The 21674-nt window shown below is 46.8% G+C and overlaps 1 protein-coding gene across 2 annotated transcripts in view; it reads right to left on the minus strand.

Annotated features, from left to right (window-relative positions):
- LOC134339140 (SLIT-ROBO Rho GTPase-activating protein 3-like) overlaps positions 1-20990 on the minus strand; it is an 83171-nt gene extending 62181 nt beyond the window's left edge. The window contains exons 1-5 of one of the 2 annotated variants that reach the window (XM_063035496.1): positions 20358-20990; positions 19636-19855; positions 16751-16946; positions 15292-15454; positions 14205-14267 (exon numbers count right to left, since the gene is read on the minus strand). In XM_063035496.1, the coding sequence (XP_062891566.1) occupies positions 14205-14267; positions 15292-15454; positions 16751-16946; positions 19636-19696 (483 nt within the window). In that variant the 5' untranslated portion in view covers positions 19697-19855; positions 20358-20990. Of the gene's footprint in view, positions 1-14204; positions 14268-15291; positions 15455-16750; positions 16947-19624; positions 19856-20357 lie in introns of both variants that reach the window. The other variant, XM_063035497.1, reaches the window with a different exon arrangement.
- Between the last annotated feature and the right edge of the window lie 684 nt (positions 20991-21674).

Below are 21674 nucleotides of genomic sequence, written 5' to 3' on the forward strand. Positions count from 1 at the left end.
CTTGAGAATTGTCTCCTTACAGGCAGCCACAAGGCAAAGAAATCCCTAAAGAACTCATCAAAAAAGACTGTCAAACACCTAATGCACAGAGAGGAATAAAATCAGGCAAACAATAAAAGCAAGGAAATAGCACCTAGAACTGAAGTTTTATGAAAGACATGAAGCCAGGCATCACTGCAGCAGGAGCAGGCCACAACCTCAGCTCAGCGCAGAGCTGAGTAAATGTCACGGAGCAGTAGAAAGAACCCAGCAGAACCTGGCAGAACTGGCACGTTCCTTGCCTCCGGTCCCGACAGCCTGACCTTTTCGATCTGGCCTGGTGCTTAAATCATCCAAACATCGACCCTAGCTCTCAGACAGCTCTGGGGCCTGGACCCTACCACCACGATTCAGCCTGTACCTGACCTTTCCAATTTGGCCCAGGGCTGAAATTGATCAGACATAGCCTAGCTTTGCCTCTACATTGTTAACATTGATCGTTATTAATAAAGTGTTACTAAAGGATATTTAGTAGTTTTCTTTGTTTTATATTTTGCCGCCAATAAGCAGTTGCTAGGCATCACCAACTGGGTTGACCCTGGTACATCCTTAGTTATAGACAATAGACAATAGGTGCAGGAGCAGGCCATTTGGCCCTTCGAGCCAGCACCGCCATTCACTGTGATCATGGCTGATCATCCGCAATCAGTATCCAGTTCCTGCCTCATCCCCATAACCTTTGATTCCGCTATCTTTAAGAGCTCTATCCATCTCTTTCTTGAAAGCATCCAGAGACTTGGCCTCCACAGCCTTCTGGGGCAGAGCATTCCATATATCCACCACTCTCTGGGTGAAAAAGTTTTTCCTCAACTCTGTTCTAAATGGCCTACCCCTTATTCTTAAACTGTGGCCTCTGGTTCTGGACTCACCCATCAGCGGGAACATGCTTCCTGCCTGCAGCGTGTCCAATCCCTTAATAATCTTATATGTTTCAATAAGATTCCCTCTCAGCCTTCTAAATTACAGAATATACAAGCCCAGTCGCTCCAATCTTTCGACATACGACAGTCCCGCCATCCCGGGAATTAACCTTGTGAACCTACGCTGCACTCCCTCAATAGCAAGAATGTCCTTCCTCAAATTTGGAGACCAAAACTGCACACAGTACTCCAGGTGTGGTCTGACCAGGGCCCTGTACAGCTGCAGAAGGACCTCTTTGCTCTTATACTCAATTCCCCTTGTAATGAAGTCCAGCATGCCATTAGCTTTCTTCACTGCCTGCTGTACTTGCATGCTTACTTTCAGTGACTGATGTACAAGAACACCTAGATCTCATTGTGCTTCCCCTTTTCCTAGCTTGACTCCATTTAGATAATAATCTGCCTTCACGTTTTTACCACCAAAGTGGATAACCTCACATTTATCCACATTAAGCTGCATCTGCCAGGCATCTGCCCACTCACCCAGCCTGTCCAAGTCACCCTGCATTCTCCTAACATCCTCCTCACATTTCACACTGCCACCCAGCTTTGTGTCATCGGCAAATTTGGTAATGTTACTTTTAATTCCCTCATCTAAATCATTAATATATATTGTAAACAGCTGCGGACCCAGCACTGAACCCTGCGGTACCCCACTGGTCACCGCCTGCCATTCCGAAAGGGACCCGTTAATCGCTACTCTTTGTTTTCTGTCAGCCAGCCAGTTTTCAATCCATGTCAGTATTCTGCCCCCAATACCATGTGCCCTAATTTTGCCCACTAATCTCCTATGTGGGACTTTATCAAAGGCTTTCTGAAAGTCCAGGTACACTACATGCACTGGCTCTCCCTTGTCCATTTTCATAGTTACATCCTCAAAAAATTCTAGAAGATTAGTCAAGCACGATTTCCCCATCGTAAATCCATGCTGACTCAGACCAATCCTGTTACTGCTACCCAGATGTGTCGTAATTTCATCTTTTATAATTGACTCCAGCATCTTTCCCACCACCGATGTCAGGCTAACCGGTCCATAATTCCCTGTTTTCTCTCTTCCTCCCTTCTTGAAGAGAGGGACAACATTAGCCACCCTCCAATCCACAGGAACTGATCCTGAATCTATAGAACATTGGAAAATGATTACCAATGCATCCACGATTTCTAAAGCCACCTCCTTAAGCACCCTGGGATGCAGACCATGAGGTCCCGGGGTCTTATCAGCCTTCAGACCCAACAGCCTATCCAACACCATTTCCTGCCTAATATAAATTTCCTTCAGTTCATCCATTACCCTAGGTCCTTTGGCCACTATTACATCTGGGAGATTGATTGTGTCTTCCCTAGTGAAGACAGATCCAAAGTACCTGTTCAACCCCATTCTCCTGCCTTCTTCCTGTAACCTTTGACACTCTGACTCATTAACAATCTCCACTTTAAGTACACCCAATGACTTGGCCTCCACAGCCGCCTGTGACAATCAATTCCAGATTCACCACCCTCTGGCTAAAGAAATTCCTCCTCATCGCTCTTCTAAATGGATGTCCCTCTATTCTGAGGCTGTGCCCTCTGGTCCTAAATTTCTCCACAATGGTGGAAATACCCTCTCCATGTCCACTCTATTTAGGCCTTTCAATATTCAATAGGTTTCAATGAGATCTCCTCCTCATTCTTCTAAACTCTAGCGAGTACTAGCCCAGGGATTACATTGACATTGGAAGCTGGACTGCAATGTATGAAGTCCATTAATGGCCGCATATAATTTTTTCTTACAAATTTGTTTGTACAATTTCCTGAAAGGCTTCCTTTCTCATTTTTAAGAAGATAGAAAGTTGGAGGATCCCTTCTTGTTACTTCTGCAGGGGATGTGTTTCACACATTCAAACCATAAAACATAACAGCACACAACTTCAGCACACAATTTTCAAGGACATATTCTGAAAGCTTGACAGTCTACTACAGTGTGGGACTTTTTCTACTGATCACCTGGTTGGTAGTTCAGAATCAAGCTTATTATCAGCGGCATGTGTTGTGAAATTTGTTAACTTAGCAGCAGCAGTAAATGATAATATAGAAAGAAAATATAAATGAATGAATGAATAAATAAATAAATAGATTAACTAAAGTAATACACACGTAATATACATATGAGTGTGTGTATGTCTGTGTACTGAATAAATTAAAAATAGTGCAAAAACTAATATGTGAGGTAGTGTTCATGGGTTCAATGTACATTTAGGAATCATCTGGGGATGAAGCTGTTCCTGAATCGCTAACTGTGTGCCTTTAGGCTCCTGCACCTCCTTCCTGAAGGTAATAATGAGAAGAGGGCATGCCCTGGGTGATGGAAGTCCTTAATAATGGATGTTACCTTTCTGAGGCTCCACTCCTTGAAGATGTCTTAGATTAGCTCTGGACAAAGAGAGTATGATGAGTGTTGAAGAAGGTTACATAGCCATTGTCAACATTCAAACAGTGTTCCATGGAACACTACAGTCCTTCAGCACACAATGTTGTGCCAGCTTTTTAAACTAATCCAACATCAATCTAACATTTCAGTCTCGAATAGCCTCCATTTTTCTTTCATCCACATGCCTATCTATCTGCCTTTAACACCCTCCTGGCAGCATGTTCTATCCACTCACTATTCTGTGTAAAAAACTTAACCGACACCCACTCATACGTTCTTCCATCATCTTAAAATGATGTGCCCTCTTATTAGTCACTTCCACCCTGGAAAAAAGTCTCTGATGTATGCCTCTTATCAGCTTGTTCAAAGTTCAAAGTTAAAAGCACATTTATGATTAAAGTATATATATTATATACAATCTTGAGATTCGTTTCCTTACAGGCAGCCACAAAACGAAGAAACCCAATAGGATCCATTTAAAAAAAGACCATCAAACACCAAATGTGCAAGGAGAAAAAAACAGATCGTGCAAAGAACAAAATTAAACAAGTTCATGAGTCCACAGCTATGAAGCTATTGAAGACTGCAACCCATCCAGAAGCCAGTTAGTTACAGGCCACACTCTCATTAAACTAGAGTTTCAGGGGGATGGGATTCAGAATGCTAGAACAGTTAGTGGAGAGGTTGTGGAGGCAGATGTAGGTATGACCTCAAAGTTAGGAATCAAAAGGTTGAGCATGGTATGACTAGTGTCCTGAGCTGCCTAAATTTCAATGCAAGAAGTATTGTAGGAAAGACGGATAATAGTCCTGAAGATGAGGTAGCTGGTTGAGAGGCAATGTGTAATGGGGAGAGGCTGTTGATAGGGCAAAATTGAAGTCAATAGGATGTGCTACAACATGAAAGGCAGACAAAATCGAAAAGTGTGAATGCGCAAAGTATAGGGAATGAGGTAGATGAACTTGTAGCACAGTTACAGATTGGCACGTATGATGTTGTAGGCATTGAATCACTGAAAGATTATAGCTGGGAGCTTAATGTCCAAGGATACACATTGTATCAAAAGGATAGGCAGGAAGGCAGAAGGGGAGGCGTTGCTCTGTTGATAAAAAATGAAGACAAATCATTAGAAAGAGGTGACATAGGGTCAGAAGCTGTTGAATCATCGTGGATAGAGCTAAGGAATTACAAGGGTAAAAAGACCCTGTTGGGAGTTGTATACAGACCCCCAAACAGTAGTAAGGATGTGGCTTACATATTACAACGGGAGATAGAAAATGAATGCCAAAAGGGCAATGTTACAATAGTCATGGGGGACTTCAATATGCAAAAATCAGGTTGGTACTGGATTACAGGAGGCGGAATTTCTAGGGTGCCTACGGGATGGCTTTTTAGAACTGCTCGTGGTTGAGCTCACTAGAAGATCAGTTATTCTGGATTGGGTGTTGTGCAATGAACCAGAATTGATTAGAACCCTTAGGGACAAGTGAACATAATATGATCGAATTCACCCTGAAATTTGAGAAGGAAAGCTAAGGTCAGATGTATTAGTATTACAGTGGAGTAAAGGGAATTACAGAGGCTTGAGAGAGGAGTTGGCCAGAATTGATTGGAAAAGAACACAGGCAGGGATGACAGCAGAGGAGCAATGGCTGGAATTTCTGGAAGTAGTTCGGAAGGCACAGTATACACACATCCCAAAGAGGAAGATATATCCTGAAGGAAAGATGACATAACCAAGGCTAACAAGAGAAGTCAAAACCAACATAAAAGCCAAAGAGAGGGCTTATAATAGAGCAAAAATTAGTGGGAAGTTAGAGGATTGGGAAGCTTCCAAATACCAACAGAAGATAACTAAAAAAGTCATTAAGGTAAAAATAGAATATAAAAGAAAGCTACCCAATAATATTAAAGGGGATACCAAAAGTTTCTTCAGATATATAAAGTGTAAAAGTAAGATGAGCGTGGATATCGGACCGTTGGAAAATGATGCTGGGGAGGTAGTAATGGGGTACAATGAAATGGCAGATGAACTGAATAAGTATTTTGCACTAGTAGGTGGAAGTTCCAGGTGTCAGGGGTTTTGAAGCGTGTGAAGTTACCATAACTAGAGAGAAGTTTCTTGGGAAACAGAAAGGTCTGAAGGTAGATAAGTCACCTGGACCAGATGGTATACATCTTAGTGTTCTGAAAGAGGTAGTAGCAATGATCTTTCAAGAATCACTAGATTCAGGAATGGTTCCAGAAGACTGGAAAATTGCAAATGTCACTTCACGACATTTCAAGAAGGGAGGGAGGCAGAAGAAAGGAAACCATAGCCCAGGTAGTCTGACCTCAATGGTTGGGAAGACGTTGGAGTCAACTATGAAGGATGACGTCTCAGGGTACTTGGGGTCACATGATAAAATATGCCAAAAACAGCATTGTTTCCTCAAGGGAAAATCTTGCCTCACAAATCTGTTGGAATTCTTTGAAGAAACAACAAGCAGGATAAACAAAAAAGAATCGGTTGATGTTGTGTACTTCGATTTTCAGAAGGCCTTTGGCAAGGTGCTACAAATAAGACTGCTTAACAAGATACGAGCCCATGTTATTACAGGAAAGACTCTAGCATAGATAAAGCAGTGGCTGATTGGCAGGAGGCAAAGAGTGGGAATAAAGGGAGCCTTTTCTGGCTGTCTGCTGGTGCTCCAGAAGGGTCTGTGTTGGGACCAATTCTTTTTACATTATATGTCAATGATTTGGATGTTGGAACTGATGGGTTTAATGAAAAGTTTGCAGACAATATGAAGATAGGTGGAGAACAGGAAGCTTTCAGGAAGTAGAGAGGCTACAGGACTTAAACAGATTAGACCATAAGACAAACGAGCAGAAGCAGGCCATTCGGCCCATCGACTCTGCTCTGCCATTTTATCGTGAGCTGATCCATTCTCCCATTTAGTCCCACTCCCCCGCCTTCTCACCATAACCTTTGATGCTCTGACTACTCAGATATCTATCAACCTCTGCCTTAAATACACCCAATGACTTGGCCTCCACTGCCGCCCGTGGCAACAAATTCCATAGATTCACCACCCTCTGACTCAAAAAATTTCTTTGCATTGCTGTTCTGAATGGGCGCCCTTCAATCTTTAAGTCATGCCCTCTCGTACTAGACTCCCCCATCATAGGAAACAACTTTGCCACATCCACTCTGTCCATGCCTTTCAACATTCGAAATGTTTCTATAAGGTCTCCCCTCATTCTTCTAAACTCCAAGGAATACAGTCCAAGAGCAGACAAACGTTCCTCATATGTTAACCCTCTCATTCCTGGAATCATTCTAGTGAATCTTCTCTGTATCCTCTCCAACATCATCACATCCTTTCTTAAATAAGGAGACCAAAACTGCCCACAGTACTCCAAGTGAGGTCTCACCAGCGCCTTATACAGCCTCAACATCACATCCCTGCTCCTATACTCTATTCCTCTAGAAGTGAATGCCAACATTGCATTCGCCTTCTTCACTACTGACTCAACCTGGAGGTTAACCTTAAGGGTATCCTGTACAAGGACTCCCAAATCCCGTTGCATCTCAGAACTTTGAATTCTTTCTCCATTTAAATAATAATCTGCCCGTTTATTACTTCTGCCAAAGTGCATAACCATACACTTTCCAACATTGTAATTCATCTGCCACTTCTTTGCCCATTCTTCCAATCTATCCAAGTCTGTCTACAGGCTTTCCGTTTCCTCAGCACTACTGGCTCCTCCACCTATCTTCGTATCATCAGCAAACTTAGCCACAAAGCCATCTATTCCATAATCCAAATCGTTGATGTACAATGTAAAAAGAAGCGGCCCCAACACGGACCCCTGTGGAACACCACTGGTAACCGGCAGCCAACCAGAATAGGATCCCTTTATTCCCACTCTCTGTTTCCTGCCAATCAGCCAATGTTCTATCCACGTATGTAACTTTCCCGTAATTCCATGGGCTCTTATCTTGTTAAGTAGCCTAACGTGTGGCACCTTGTCAAAGGCCTTCTGAAAATCCAAATGTACAACATCTACCACATCTCCCTTGTCTAGCCTACTGGTAATTTCCTCAAAAAATTGTAATAGGTTTGTCAGGCAGGATTTTCCTTTAAAGAATCCATGCTGAGTTCTGTCTATCTTGTCATATGCCTCCAGGTACTCTGTAACCTCATCCTTGACAATCGACTCCAACAACTTCCCGACAACCAATGTCAGGCTAACAGGTCTATAATTTCCTTTTTGCTTCCTTTCCCCCTTCTTAAATAGTGGAGTAACATTTGCAATCTTCCAGTCCTCCGGAACCATGCCAGAATCTATTGACTTTTGAAAGATCATCGCTAATGCCTCCGCAATCTCCACAGCTACTTCCTTCAGAACACGCGGGTGCATTCCATCTGGTCTGGGAGATTTATCTTCCTTTAGACTATTCAGCTTCCTGAGTACTTTCTCTGTCGTAATTGTGACTGCGCACACTTCTCTTCCCTGCCACCCTTGAGTGTCCGGTATACTGCTGATGTCTTCCTCAGTGAAAACTCATGCAAAATACTCGTTCAGTTCCTCTGCCATCTCCTTATCTCCCATTACAATTTCTCTAGCATCGTTTTCTATTGGTCCTATATCTACTCTCACCTGTCTTTTACTCTTTATATACTTGAAAAAGCTTTTAGTATCCTCTTTGATATTATTTGCTAGCTTCCTTTCATAGTTAATCTTTTTCCTCTTAATGACCTTCTTAGTTTCCTTTTGTAAGGTTTTAAAAACTTCCCAATCCTCTATCTTCCCACTAGTTTTTGCTTCCTTGAATGCCCTCTCCTTTGCTTTAACTTTGGCTTTGACTTCCCTTGTCAACCACGGTTGCATCCTTTTTCCATTCAAAAATTTCTTCTTTTTTGGAATGTACCTATCTTGCACCTTCCTCACTTCTCGCATAAACTCCAGCCACTGCTGCTCTGCCGTCTTTCCCGCCAGTGTCCCTTTCCAGTCAACTTTGGCCAGTTCCTCTCTCATGCCACTGTAATTTCCTTTACTCCACTGAAATACCGACACATCAGATTTCGGCTTCTCTTTTTCAAATTTCACAGTGAACTCAATCATGTTATGATCACTGCCTCCTAAGGGTTCCTTCACCTCAATCTCTCTAATCACCTCCGGTTCATTACACAATACCCAATCCAGTACAGCCGATCCCCTAGTGGGCTCAACAACAACCTGTTCTAAAAAGCCATCTCGCAGACATTCTACAAATCCTCTCTCTGGAGATCCAGTGCCGACCCGATTTTCCCAATCCACTTGCATGTTAAAATCCCCCACAATTATCATAACACTGCCCTTCTGACAAGCCTTTTCTATTTCCTGTTGTAATTTGTAGTCCACATCCCTACAGCTGTTTGGAGGCCTATAAATAACTGCCATCAGGGTCCTTTTACCCCTGCAATTTCTTAGCTCAACCCATAAAGATTCTGCACCTTCCGATCCTATATCACCTCTTTCTAATGATTTAATATCATTTCTTACTAATAAAGCCACGCCTCCCCCTCTGCCTACCTTCCTATCCTTCCGGTAGAAGGAGAAATTAGGAGAAATGGTAGATGGTGTTGGGAAGTGTATGGTCATGTACCTTGGTAGAAGAAATGGAAGGGTTGACTATTTTATAAATGGAGAGAAAATACAAAAAAATGAGGTGCAAAGGGATTTGAAGTCCTAGTTCAAGATTCCCTAAAGGTTAATTTGCAGGTTGAGTCTGTGGTGAGGAAGGCAAATACAATGTTTGCATTCATTTCAAGAGAACTAGAATATAAAAGCAAGGATGTAATGTTGAAACTTCATAAAGCACTGGTGAAGCCTCACTTGGAGTACTGTGAGCATGTTCAGGCCCCTTATCTTAAAAAGGATGTGCTGAAACTGGAGACGGTTCAAAGGAGTTTTACGAAAATGATTCCATGATTGAAGGCTTGTCATATGAAGAGCGTTTGATGGCTCTGGGCCTGTATTCACTAGAATTCAGAAGAATGAGGATTGACCTCATTGAAGCCCATCGAATGGTGAAAGGCCTTGATAGAGGAGACACGGAGAGGAAGAGGAGGAATTTCTTTAGCCAGAGTGGTGAATCAGTGGAATTCTTTGCCACAGGAAGCTGGAGGCCAAGTCTTTATGTATACTTAAGGCGGAGGTTGATAGATTGTTGATTGGTCAGGGCATGAAGGGATATGTGGAGAAGGCAGAAGATCGGGGCAGAGAGGAAAATTGGATCAGCCATAATGAAATAGTGGAGCTGACTTCAATGGGCCAAGTGGCCTAATTCTGCTCTTATATCTTATGGGCTTAGCAGAGAGACAAGTAAATCTTGTGGAGCAGCGAACTGATCCAGTCTGTCTCTCGCAACCGGTCCTGACACCCTGGTCTTTCCAATTCGGCCTGGCACTTAAATCAATCAAATCTCAGGTCGTTTCTTGCTCTCGGACCCAGGACCTGCCACTTTGTTACACTCTCAGGCTGGTGTCCCACCCCCTTGAATCGGCCCGAAACCAACATTTCCAATTCGGCCCAGTGCTTAAATTGATCAAACCTTGGGTCTTTCCTTGTGCTTGGGGCCCAGGCCCTGCTGACTCGACTCTACTTCACCTGTATCAAGTCAACTTTCATCCTCCTTTGTTCTGAGGAGAAATGCCCATCTCACTCAATCTACTGTCCAAACACATACTCTTTAATCCAGGCTGCATCCTGGTAAATTTCCTAACAGAGTTCACTGAGGTAACTTTGGATTGGAAGAGGTTCTTGCTTTGTGATGCACTGCACTTCTTCTGCATGCACCTGTCTTTGGCTGATTCAGTTGCTTTGCATTGAGAGGTTGCTTACAAACGTGCCAACCACTTCAGAGGCCATCTTTGGTTACTCCTATAACCTTCAGTTTCATATACTCTCTCAGGGTCTGAAATGATCTGGGCGCCCATTCTTCAGGACATTAGTCTTAAATATACTGACAGTGGGCTGCTGGGCACCACTGAGGCAGACTTCGCCGAGTATGACCCAAGCCAAGTCCAGTCGTTGGGCATAAGGTGCATTGTGTCTACTGTTCAGGTACCTTATGTGCATGGATGTTGTCTCTGCCAAGCAACAGGAGAGCCTTCAGCAGAAGAGTCAAGTGGGTGGGGGGGGGGGGGGTGTGAAGCTTGTCAGTTCTGTCCCTATGACGTGAAGGACCAGAAGTAGCTTCAGGGGTTGGGATTTCACCCCAGTTGTTGGGAGTATGGTTGCAGTCAATGAGAGTTGACAAGGGTAAGTAGACCTCTGCTCCTATTAACTCTCCTTCCGGTAACTCCTGATGTTCCAGAATATGTCTTTAGAGTGTCTGGGGAAGTAGCTACATTAGAAGGATGCTCAGTTGCCTCACCACTGGTGCTTGCTGCACCGTGTGCCCATCTGCATTCTGCAATATATTGTTACTCTCTGCAGATGCTCCGCCTCTCTCCAGACGAGTGTCTTGTTCACATTCAGACCAACTCTGCCCCAGGGCTTCTCTGGCCAGTCACAAGTAAATCTGCAGATGCTGGAACTCCAAGTAACACACACAAAATGCTGAAGGAACTCAGCAAGCCAGGCAGCATCTATGGAAAAGAATAAACAGTCGATGCTTTGGGCCAAGACCCTACATCAGGACTGAAGAAAAAGATAAAAGTCAGTGGAAGAAGTTGGGAGGAAGGAAGAAAGAAGTACAAGGTGACAGGTGAACCCATGAGAGGAGGAGGGGTGAAGTAAAGAGCTGGGAAGTTGATTGGTGAAAGAAATAAAGGACTGGAGAAGTGAGTATCTGATAGGAGAAGGTAGAGAAAGGGAAGGGGAGGAGCACCAGAGGAAGGTGATGGGTGGGTAAGGAGATAAAGTGAAAGAAGGAAATTGGAATGGCGGAATGGTGAAGGGGTGGGGGGAGGGTCAATTACCGGAAGTTTGAGAAATCGATGTTCATGCCATCAGGTTGGAGACTACCCAGGTGGATTATAAGGTGTTGTTTCTCCAACCTGACTGTGGCCTCATCGTGGTACCATTCAGGGCCCCTATCAGACCTTCCAGGTGAGGCGACACTTCACCTTTGAGTCTGTTGGAGTCATCTACTGGATCTGGTGCTCCCAGTGTGGCCTCCTGTATATTGATGAACATAAGAACATAAGAATTAGGAGCAGAAGTAGGTCAGTCCATGGTCTCTTCTACTGCTGCAATGAGGCCACACTCAGGTTGGAGGAACAACACCTTATATTCCGTTTGGGTAGCCTCCAAGCTGATGGAATAGAAACATAGAAAACAATACAGCACAATACAAGCCCTTTGGCCCACTAAGCTCTGCCGAACATGTCCCTACCTTAGAACTACCTAGGCTTTACCCATAGCCCTCTATTTTCCTAAGCTCCATGTATCCATCCAGAAGTCTCTTATAAGACCCTATCGTTTCCGCCTCCACCGCTGCCACCGGCAGCCCATTCCACGCACTCACCACTCTCTGCCTAAAAAACTTACCCCTGACATCTCTTCTGTATCTTCTTCCAAGCACCTTAAAACTATGCCCTTTCATGTTAGCCATTTCAGCTCTGGGGAAAAGCCTCTGACTATCCACACGATCAATGCCTCTCATTATCTTGTACACCTCTATCAAGTCACCTCTCATCCTCCGTTGCTCCAAGGAGAGAAGGCCAAGTTCACTCAACCTATTCTCATAAGGCATGTTCCCCAATCCAGGCAACATCCTTGTAAATCTCCTCTGCACCCTTTCTATGGTTTCCACGTCCTTCCTATAGTGAGGCGACCAGAAATGAACATCAATTTCTCAAACTTCCGGTAATTGCTCCCCTCCCCTTCACCATTCCCCCATTTCCAATTCCCTCTCTCACCTTATCTTCTTTCCTGCCCATCACCTCCCTCCGGTGCTAATCCCCCTTTCCTTTCTTCCATAGTCTTCTACACTCTCCTATCAGATGCTCCACCCTTTATCTCTTTCACCTATCAGCTTCCCAGATCTTCACCCCTCCCCTCTCCCGGTTTCACCTAACACCTTCCTCCCCTCACCTTCTTGTTCCAACTTCTCATCTCCCCCCCCCCCCCGCCGAGTCCTGATGAGGAGTCACAGCCTGAAACATCAACTATGATTCTCTTCCATAGATACTGCCTGCCCTGCTGAGTTCCTACAGCATTTTGTGTGTGTTTCTCTGGCCAGACTCAGCATCTCACTTGAACTACTTACTGTCCGATGGTGATTTATCCCCCAGTGGTGAAGCCCTTGTCGCACTTATAAAGTGGTGCACACCATGTGTTTACAAGTTGGGTAATATTGAACACTCCTCAATTTGCACATTAAATGAGGGTTCATGTTTCTTTGGGTTTGCATCTGAAGCAGAGGATGCAAGTTCAGGAGGAGGACTGGGTAAAAATTTGGTGCAAAGCACAACAGGAAGCTGGTTCCTATTTCTGTCTGCTGCTTTGATTCCATTCTCTGTTGAGCAACCATGTCATTTTAGAGGACTTGTACAAATGGCCGGCTCTTCAGTCACCACACCGTCTAAGTCAGCTGCTGCTTCGTACAGCTTTGCTTCTGCTACGGCAGCCTCAGCTTCGCAATCCTCCTTCAGCACACTCGATGTAGTTTCTACCCAAACTTTCTCCAAAGTCTGTGCGTGTTTTCTCCATGTTTACACGAGCGCTTAGCATACGCTGCTTTCATTCCTGCCGTTTCAGCTCTGGGGCTGGCTCACGCTTCAGCTATGTCAATCGTGGTTTTGTTTGAGCGTTGCAAAGACGTGATCGATGCACCACATTCTGACCTGACTTGCAAGGTTTGGTGATTGACATTGCCAGGGTTGAAAGCTGATGGCATACGGCATTCAGGCTCGTCTTTGATGCTCAGTTCTCATCTGTGACTCCAAGTAGCTGTTTGCATGTGACAGCAGAAACTCTCTGGTACAGGCGGGCTAAACCAGATGAGGGCAGCCTGTAGGCCTCTTACCCTGGTGAGATAGGATTACATGCCTGTCCTAGCATGCAAAGTCGGCTCCTGCAGACTGGGCAGATGAGATCGAACAGCCAGGAAGGTGGTGGAGAGTGAAGGGCATGACGAGGCACACAAGAAGTCATAGTCATCCACCACAACCAAGAAAGATCTCAGTTGTGAGACTTACTTGTACCACTGGACCCAAACTCCTGAGCTCAAGGGAGCAGAATTACCTCAGTGCAACTGGTTTTCTACTTTTAAAACTCTCCCACACAGGCTTCATCGTGCAGTTCGAACTCATTGTCAGACATATTGGACAACCAATCAATCAAGAGTTGGTGGGCAGGTAGAGCCAAGGATTTGGGAATGGATCCATTGGCTATGAGAAGATGCATGGTGTTTAAAGAACAAACTGAAAGATAATCAAACAAGGAGGTCTGATTGGCACAGGTGTAGAGTCAGAGTTATACAGCACAGAAACAGGCTCTCCGGCCCAATTTTTCCCTGCTGACCAAGATTGTCATCTAAGATTTGCCCACATTTTGGCTCATATCCCTCTATATCTTTCCAATCTATGTAACTGTCCAAGTGCCTAGTTGCTCCCAGCAAATCCTTGGACTGTGTTGGTCATTGATGCAAATGAAGCATTTCACTGTGTGTTTTGGTGTACTGTGCTGAGAGGCAAGATGAGGGCTGGGGAGGGGGAGAAAGCATGGAAGAGGGAGAATGGGAAGGAGGAAGCAGGGTAAGATGTGGGAAGCGGAAAGGGGAGGAAAGGGAGGGGAAGAGTGTGCGGGAGTGAGAAAGCGCCAACTGAATGTGGGGTGGACAAAACCATAGTACTCACAGTCTGCAGCTCAGTGGTGACCTTCATCATTTCCTCTTGCATCTGCAGGCCGATCTCTTTACTCTGGGAGAACAACCACATGGTGTCAGGAAAAGCGGTCAAAACCCTATGCCTCCCACTACACTTCATCCCTCGGGGGGCACAGGATTAGGGTGGGGGCGATGTGGATGGAGACGCCACTGGTCTGCGCACAGCAAGATGCCTTGACCGTCACCTGGACCCCTGGGGAATTATTGTAGGGGGCTGGGTATGGGGTCCCTGTCACAACAGGATTGGTGGAGGGGGAGGAAATTGGGCACATGTGACCTTCCAGGGCTAGGGGTAAACACCCAGGGCCAGGGGTGTGGGGAGGGGTGTATGGGAAAGGATATTGGGAGGAAGTCAGTGAGGGGGACTGTGAGGGTCTGAGGGCAGGTGACAGGGCAGACAGATGATGAAGAGGGGGAGACAGTGAGGTGGCAGACAGACGGAGGAAAGGGATAGGCAGCGAAGAAAGGAACAAACAGAGGACAGGACGGGTAGTGAGGGGTTGAACAGACAGTGCAGAGGGAGCAACAGTGAGGAACGGAAGATAGAGAGGGATGGGAGATGGAAGATGGTGAGAGATGGGGGTGGTACAGGAGACAGAGGGGTCAGGAGACAGTGAGGGAAGGAGGGACGGGAGACGAGGGGAACGGGAGACAGAGGAGGACAGGAGACAGAGGGGGACAGGAGACAGAGGGGGACAGGAGACAGAGGGGGACAGAAGACAGTTGCGGACAGGAGACGGTGGGGGACGGGAGACAGACAGTGAGGAGATTCACACTGTGGGAGGGGGACATGGAGGAGGCAGACAGACAGATCGAAGACAGTAAGAAGGGGCAGACAATGAGGGGGTGAACGGATAGAAATAATAAGATGCACTTCCTAGTTCAGTGGACCCAGTGCGGCTGGAAGCCCGAACCACTGACCCCCCCCACCCCCCGCTCCACTCCCCAAAGGACAGGTTTCTGTCCTCGGCACCTGTCTGACTGCAGACTCAGACCAGGACTCGGGGGGTGGCAATAGGAAGGCCCCGGGACTCACCACCCCCCCCCGCCAACCTTACCTTGCGTGCAAGGCGGGTGACATCCTCGCCAAGGTGGGTCAGTTGCAGTGTGAGATGGTTGGTGAAGATGTCATGCAGGGCACCGTGTTTCTTGCTCTGCTCCCGTGTCTGGCCCAGGATCTGGGTCCAGCAGTGAACTGGGGACAAGATGTTCTGCTCCTTCCTGCACAGGCAAAGTGGTGCGACAGTGAGCACAAAGCCATTACAGTACCAGCAATCACCGACCGACCTACTACACCACCAGGTTTAGGAACAGGGCAGCACGGTAGCACAGCAGTGGGCGCGACGCTTCTCAGCACCGGATTAATTCCCGCTGTCGTCTGTAAGATTCTTGTATGTGTGTAAGTGTGCCCATGCATGTGAGGGGCCTGTCTCCCAATGAGTGTAGTGTTTTCTTTGGAAAACAGGGAAATCGGGAATATCATAGCCGAACTGTTAACCGCGGACAATTTCAATTAGTTTTCTCGTTTCACTGGAGCTCCTCGGCCTTTTGGCTAAAATCATGTGCAGCGTAGTACAGAAATGAGTGATTCAATAAATTGCTTGTGAAATTAAGATGCAAATTTTTCGCAGTCAGCATTCAATCCACTTAGCCTGAGAAATCAATTCAATTTAATTTGATAAAGTACTCACTAGGGATGATTCCATTCACTGGTGGCAAGACATAAAAATCTCAACACTAATTGGCTCCTTTTGGGCGGCATATCTCTTATTTTAGCTTTTAAGTGTCGTGTGTCCCAGGAGCGTATGATTCGACAGTGTATCACAGTTCACTCTGTGTCTGACCCCGGGAGTGAGTGATGGGATGTTCTGGAGGGAGTTTTGCTCTGTGTCTGACCCCAGGAGTGTGTGATGGGACAATGTGGAGGAAGTTTCACCCTGTGTCTAACCCCGGGTATGTGGGAAGGGATGGAGTGCAGGGTGCTTCACTTCGTGTCTTACCTCGGGAATGTGTGATGAAATGGTATAGAGGGAGCTTTACACTGTGTCTGACCCTAGAAGTGAGTGATGGGATGTTTCTGCGGGAGCTTCACGCTGTGTCTGATCCCAGAAGTGTGTGATGGGACTGTGTGGAGGGAGCTTCACTCTGTGTCTGACCCCGGGAGTGTGTGATGGGACAGTGTGGAGGGAGTTTCACTCTGTGTCTGACCCCAGAAATGTGTGATGGGACGGTGAGGAGGGAGCTTCGCTCTGTGTCTGACCCCGGGAGTGTGTGATGGGACGGTGTGGAGGGAGCTTCACTCTGTGTCTGACCCCGGGAGTGTGTGATGGGACGGTGTGGAGGGAGCTTCACTCTGTGTCTGACCCCGGGAGTTTGTGATGGGACGGTGTGGAGGGAGCTTCACTCTGTGTCTGACCCTGGGAGTGTATGATAGGACATTGCGGATGGAGCTTCACCCTGTGTCTGACCCCAGGAGTGAGTGATGAGAGTCTGTAGGAACAACTTGAATGTCCTTACCAAAATCCCTGGGGGTCCTTGAAATTACGGATCTTCGAGGAGAATCGGTCTGCGAGCTTTTCCAGTCCCCTGGAATACTCAAGCTCGATCTCTGCCTTCCTGCGGAAGAACTCGGACATGTCCTGTAGGCACTGGCCTCGAAGCTCCACCTGTGTATCCAGACACTTCAACTGGTCCGCCAGCTGGCCGCGGATCTCTGCAGGAGGACCAGAGGGAACCATGCCACAATGACCACTACTCAGAGGAAATGTCACCAAAGGGGCTTCTCGGGAGTCACCCAACGCACCGCTACCCTGGGCTTCAAGGGCAATTCCCAGTGAGTGACCGACAACTCGGTGAATGAACTCAGTTTTGAGGCCAAGGGCTTCGAGGATGGAATCTACAGCTCAGAGCCCGGATGCTGAAGGCATGGGGTGACCGGGCTCAGAGGAGGAATCGGAGGTCAGCATGGGAGCGGGGCAGAGATCTTGCAATGATGTAGGAGCTGGAGGGAGTTACAGTGGTGGTGAGGGCTGGAGGGCTGGAGGGCCAGAAGGGTTCACAGAGACAGGGAGGGATGTAGGGACCGAAGGAGGTCACAGAGATGGAGAGGGGTGTGGAGTACAGAGGAAGTCACAAAGGTTGGTTGGAATGTAATGGCCAGAGACAGTCATAGACAGGGAGAGTGTTGGCATTGAAGGGGATCACAGAGATGGGGAGTGCTGTAAGGAAAGCCCTACGGTGGAGAGCTTGGCCGCACAGCAGTTGAGGGGTTGGCCTGAAGCCCTGTGGTGGGGCAAAAGGTTCAGGCTATGGGAGAAGACCTGAGTATCTCAGGATCAAACATAAGCTTAAGCCTCAGAGAGCAGGAGAGGGTACGTTTATGTGGGAAAAGGCAGCAGTCCCTTCAGCCCATTGCACCACTGAACTAGATCAAGGTTGATCGCCAAACTCCACTGCATTCCTGCCTTATCCCCATTTGCACGTCATTCCTTCCACATCCAGAAGGCTTCCTCAGATTGGAATGAACTCAATAAAATGTTCTACAGCACTTCAAAACATCCTGCATCCTTTGAGTTTCGCCATTCAGGTGAAGTCCTGAGGTCCCACAGTGGAGGTGAAATGCTGAGGTCCCATGGCGGAGAAGAAACCCTAAGGTCACACAGTGGATAAGGGTCCAGAGTTCACACGGTGGAGGCTGAGCTTTGAGGTTCCACAGTGGAGATTACGCCAAGGTCCCATGGTGTAGGGAAGTTTATAGTCATACACTTTGACAGAGGAATAAAGGCATAGACTCTTTTCTAAACAGGGAGAAAATTCAGCAATCAGAGGTACGAAGGGACTTGTGCAGGATTCCCTAAAGGTTAACTTGCAGTCTGAGTGGATGGTAAATGAATGTTAGCAAGGATGTAGTACTGAGGCTTTACAAGGCATTGGTCAGACTGTATTGATAACAGCTTTAGGTCCCTTATCTGAGAAAAGGTGTGCTGGCATTGGAAATGTCCCAGAGGAAGTTCACAAGGAAGATTCCTGGAATGAAAGGGTTAATATATGGTCCTGTACTTGCAGGAGTTTAGAAGAATGAGGGGGACTCTCATTGAAACCTATTGAATACTGAAAGGCCTAGATAGAGTGGGTGTGGAGTGGACGTTTCCTATAGCGGGAAAGTATAGGCCCAAAGAGCACGGCCTCAGAATAGACTCTGTCCATTTAGAATAGGGATGAGGAGGAATTTCATAAGCCAGAGGGTGGTAAATCTGTGGAATTCACAGATGGCTGTGGAGGCCAAGTCATTGGGTATATTTATAGCAGAGGTTGATAGGTTTTTGATTAGTAATGGTTATGGGAAGAAGGCAGCAGAATGGGGTTGAAAGGGATAATAAATCAGCCATGATGAAATGGCAGAGCAGACATGATGGATCAAATGGACTAATTCAGCTCCTATGTCTTACGATTTTGTGGTCGAGGTTGGGCTCTGAGGCCCCATGGTTGTGGAAGGGCCCTTAGTTCCCACAGTGGAGGTTGGTGTCCTGATGTCACATCATGAAGGTTGATAACTGGTCTGAAAATCGGAGACAAATCTGGGTCGATCAGGAAGTGGTAAAGCAGTTGGTAAGAATGGTGCGGGGGGGTTGGGGGGGCTGACATGGGAACACAGAACCAAACACTTTCACATGCACCCAGTTACTGACATACTCACTAATACATACACACACTGACATATGCAGACACACACCTAATATGCATAGACTCAATGACACACCGGGACACGTACGCAGAGAGTGACAAACATACATTCAGACAGACATGCTCCCCGACACATGCAGACACACAAAACACACACATCCACACAATCACTCAGACACACACTCACATTCATACTTGGACTGTATGCCTACATAGGCACATGTGCACACACACACAAAAGACAGTCAAAGAAGCACACATTCTCTCACTAACACTTGTACACGTGACTCTGATACAGAGCCAGAGACAGAACTCATTGTTGAACACATCAACACACTTACTGTCACAGAGGCACTGAAACAAACAGCAGCACGTACACACACTCACTGTCATACTCACGTACACAAATGCACTCTCACTCACATTCACCTGAAACATACTCACTGACACACACTTTGACACACATATTTTCTCAGACACACACAGACACTTTTTTAAACACACATCCATTCTGCCAGATTCTCAGATGCACATAATTTCATTGGCAGTCACAAACATAAATGCACTGACATGATTAAACACATAAGCACATTCTGATTCACATTCGCAAACATAAACACACACTCACTCACTGACATATGCACTCTAACACACCCACACTCTCACTACGTAACATACACCTTCATACACAATGCCACACACTCTCACCCAGCACTAACCTTTCAGTTGCGTGTCGTAATCAGTGACCCCTTTCTCCTTCTTCCTCCCCTGCAGGGCCATACTGGCTCAGCACTTGGGGTAAACCACAGCAGTGGCGGGACAGTCACAAGCTTTTGAGGCGCTCAACGTCCCTCAGATCCCCCTTCCCTGCTGCCTCAGGGTCCGACAGCGCTCGATGGCTCGATGTTCATCCTCGCCCACTCACCCAGTCTCTGCTCCCTGCCGGAAGAAGTTCAAACCTATCTTAAAAAGGCCCTGGTTCCTGGAAGGGCCGATTATGAAATTACTTAAACACGGGGATTAGTTTTGGTGTGACGGGGGCAGGACTCCAGGACTCAGATCGTTATCAGACCTCCAATCTGTCGCTGGGGATGTTCCTGACCAGGCTAGCTGGGGAGGGGGGCATGCACGGCAGGGGAAGCAGGGAACACTTGCCAGGAGCTAGCAGCAGGCAGAATGGGCCATATATACTCTTCTTGTCCCTGCACAGATCCTTCAAGCTTTGTTGACAATTTAATTTCTGGTTTTTGGACGGTGATTTAGCCGATCAGCAAATGAGAATGAGAGAGAGAGAGAAAGTGAGAGAAAGAGCAAAAGAACATGAACGAAAGAGGAAGAGAAAGAGAGGAAGAAAGTAAACGAGACAGAACGAAAGAGAGGAAGAGGATGAGGCAGGAACAAGAAAGAACGAGAGATAGAGAGGTATCAGACTAGATCTTACCTCTGGGGCAGTGTCTTCAAGGTTCGTAGTCTCCCCTGGAATAAAACTATCTCTGTGGGTTGGCTGAGATGGCAGTAGAGTGAGCCGATTCAAGAGGCTGTGTGATGGAGCAAGTGACTCTGATCTTTCGTACTGACGGGACGTTCTGGGGACAGCAGCTTCCTGGATGCCGTGATCCGGTCTCGATCCACGCACCACCCACCCTCCCCGTTCCTTCATACACTTTGGGCCTTCTCAAGTCAGGGGCAGCCCTGTGCTGTGGCGCAGTCTGGACTTGGAGGCTGCAGACAGCCGGTGAGATTAATGGCAGCTCTCCCTCTGAATCGTTTGCCCCTGCTGCATCAATACTGAGAAGCAGCCGAGTGATCAGAGGAGGAAACCGCAGAGAACTGTTACACCACAGTCAGTTCAGCACTGCCTCCTTCAGCACACAGTGCCAGCACCAATGAACACAATCCATACCTCACAGCTCAGCTCTTCACACAGGTTCACGAGCAATGCGTCTCAGTGTCAATTGATGTACTCTCCAATTCTGTGCATGTGTGAGAGAGAGAGAGAGACACACAGACCCTATACACCATGCATGTGTGAGAGGGACAGAAGGACATCCTGTACAACCTGTCTGTGCGTATGAGTGAGAGAGAGAGAGAGAGAGAGAGAGAGAGACAGACAGAATCGCCCTGTACACCGTGTGCATGTGTTAGAGAGAGACAGATGCCTGTACAGTGTGTGTGTGTGAGTGAGAGAGAGAAAGACCCTGAACACCATGCATGTGTGAGTGAGAGAGACAGAGACAGAGACAGAAAAGCCCCGTGTGTGTGTGTGTGTGAGAGAGAGAGAGAAAAACGCCCTGTACACTGTGTGTGTATGAGAGAGAGAGAGAGAGAGAGAGAGAGAGAGAGAGAGACCCTGTGTGTGCATGTGAGAGACAGACATCCTGCATACCCTTTGTGTGTGACAGAGACCCTGTACATTGTGTGTGTGTGTGTGTGTGTGAGAGGGGGAGAGAGAGACAGAGCTAGAGAGAGAGGGAGACAGAGCGAGACCCTATATACTGTGTGTGAGTGTGTCTGTGAGAGAGACACACCGTGTGTGTAATTGAGTGAGTGACAGAGAGTGAGAGCCGATACACCATGTGAGAGAGATACCCTGTACACCCTTGTGTGAGTGAGTGACCCTGTACTCTGTGTGTGTATGTGAGAGAGACTCAAGAAACAGACAGAGAGCTAGAGAGAGACTGTACACCATGGGTGGGTGGGTGTGTGCGTGTGTGTGTAAGAGACAGAGAGAGACTCAGAGTGACACCCTGTACATCAT

This window comes from Mobula hypostoma, chromosome 28, assembly GCF_963921235.1.
Source record: "Mobula hypostoma chromosome 28, sMobHyp1.1, whole genome shotgun sequence".
NCBI classification, from domain to species: Eukaryota; Metazoa; Chordata; class Chondrichthyes; order Myliobatiformes; family Myliobatidae; genus Mobula; species Mobula hypostoma.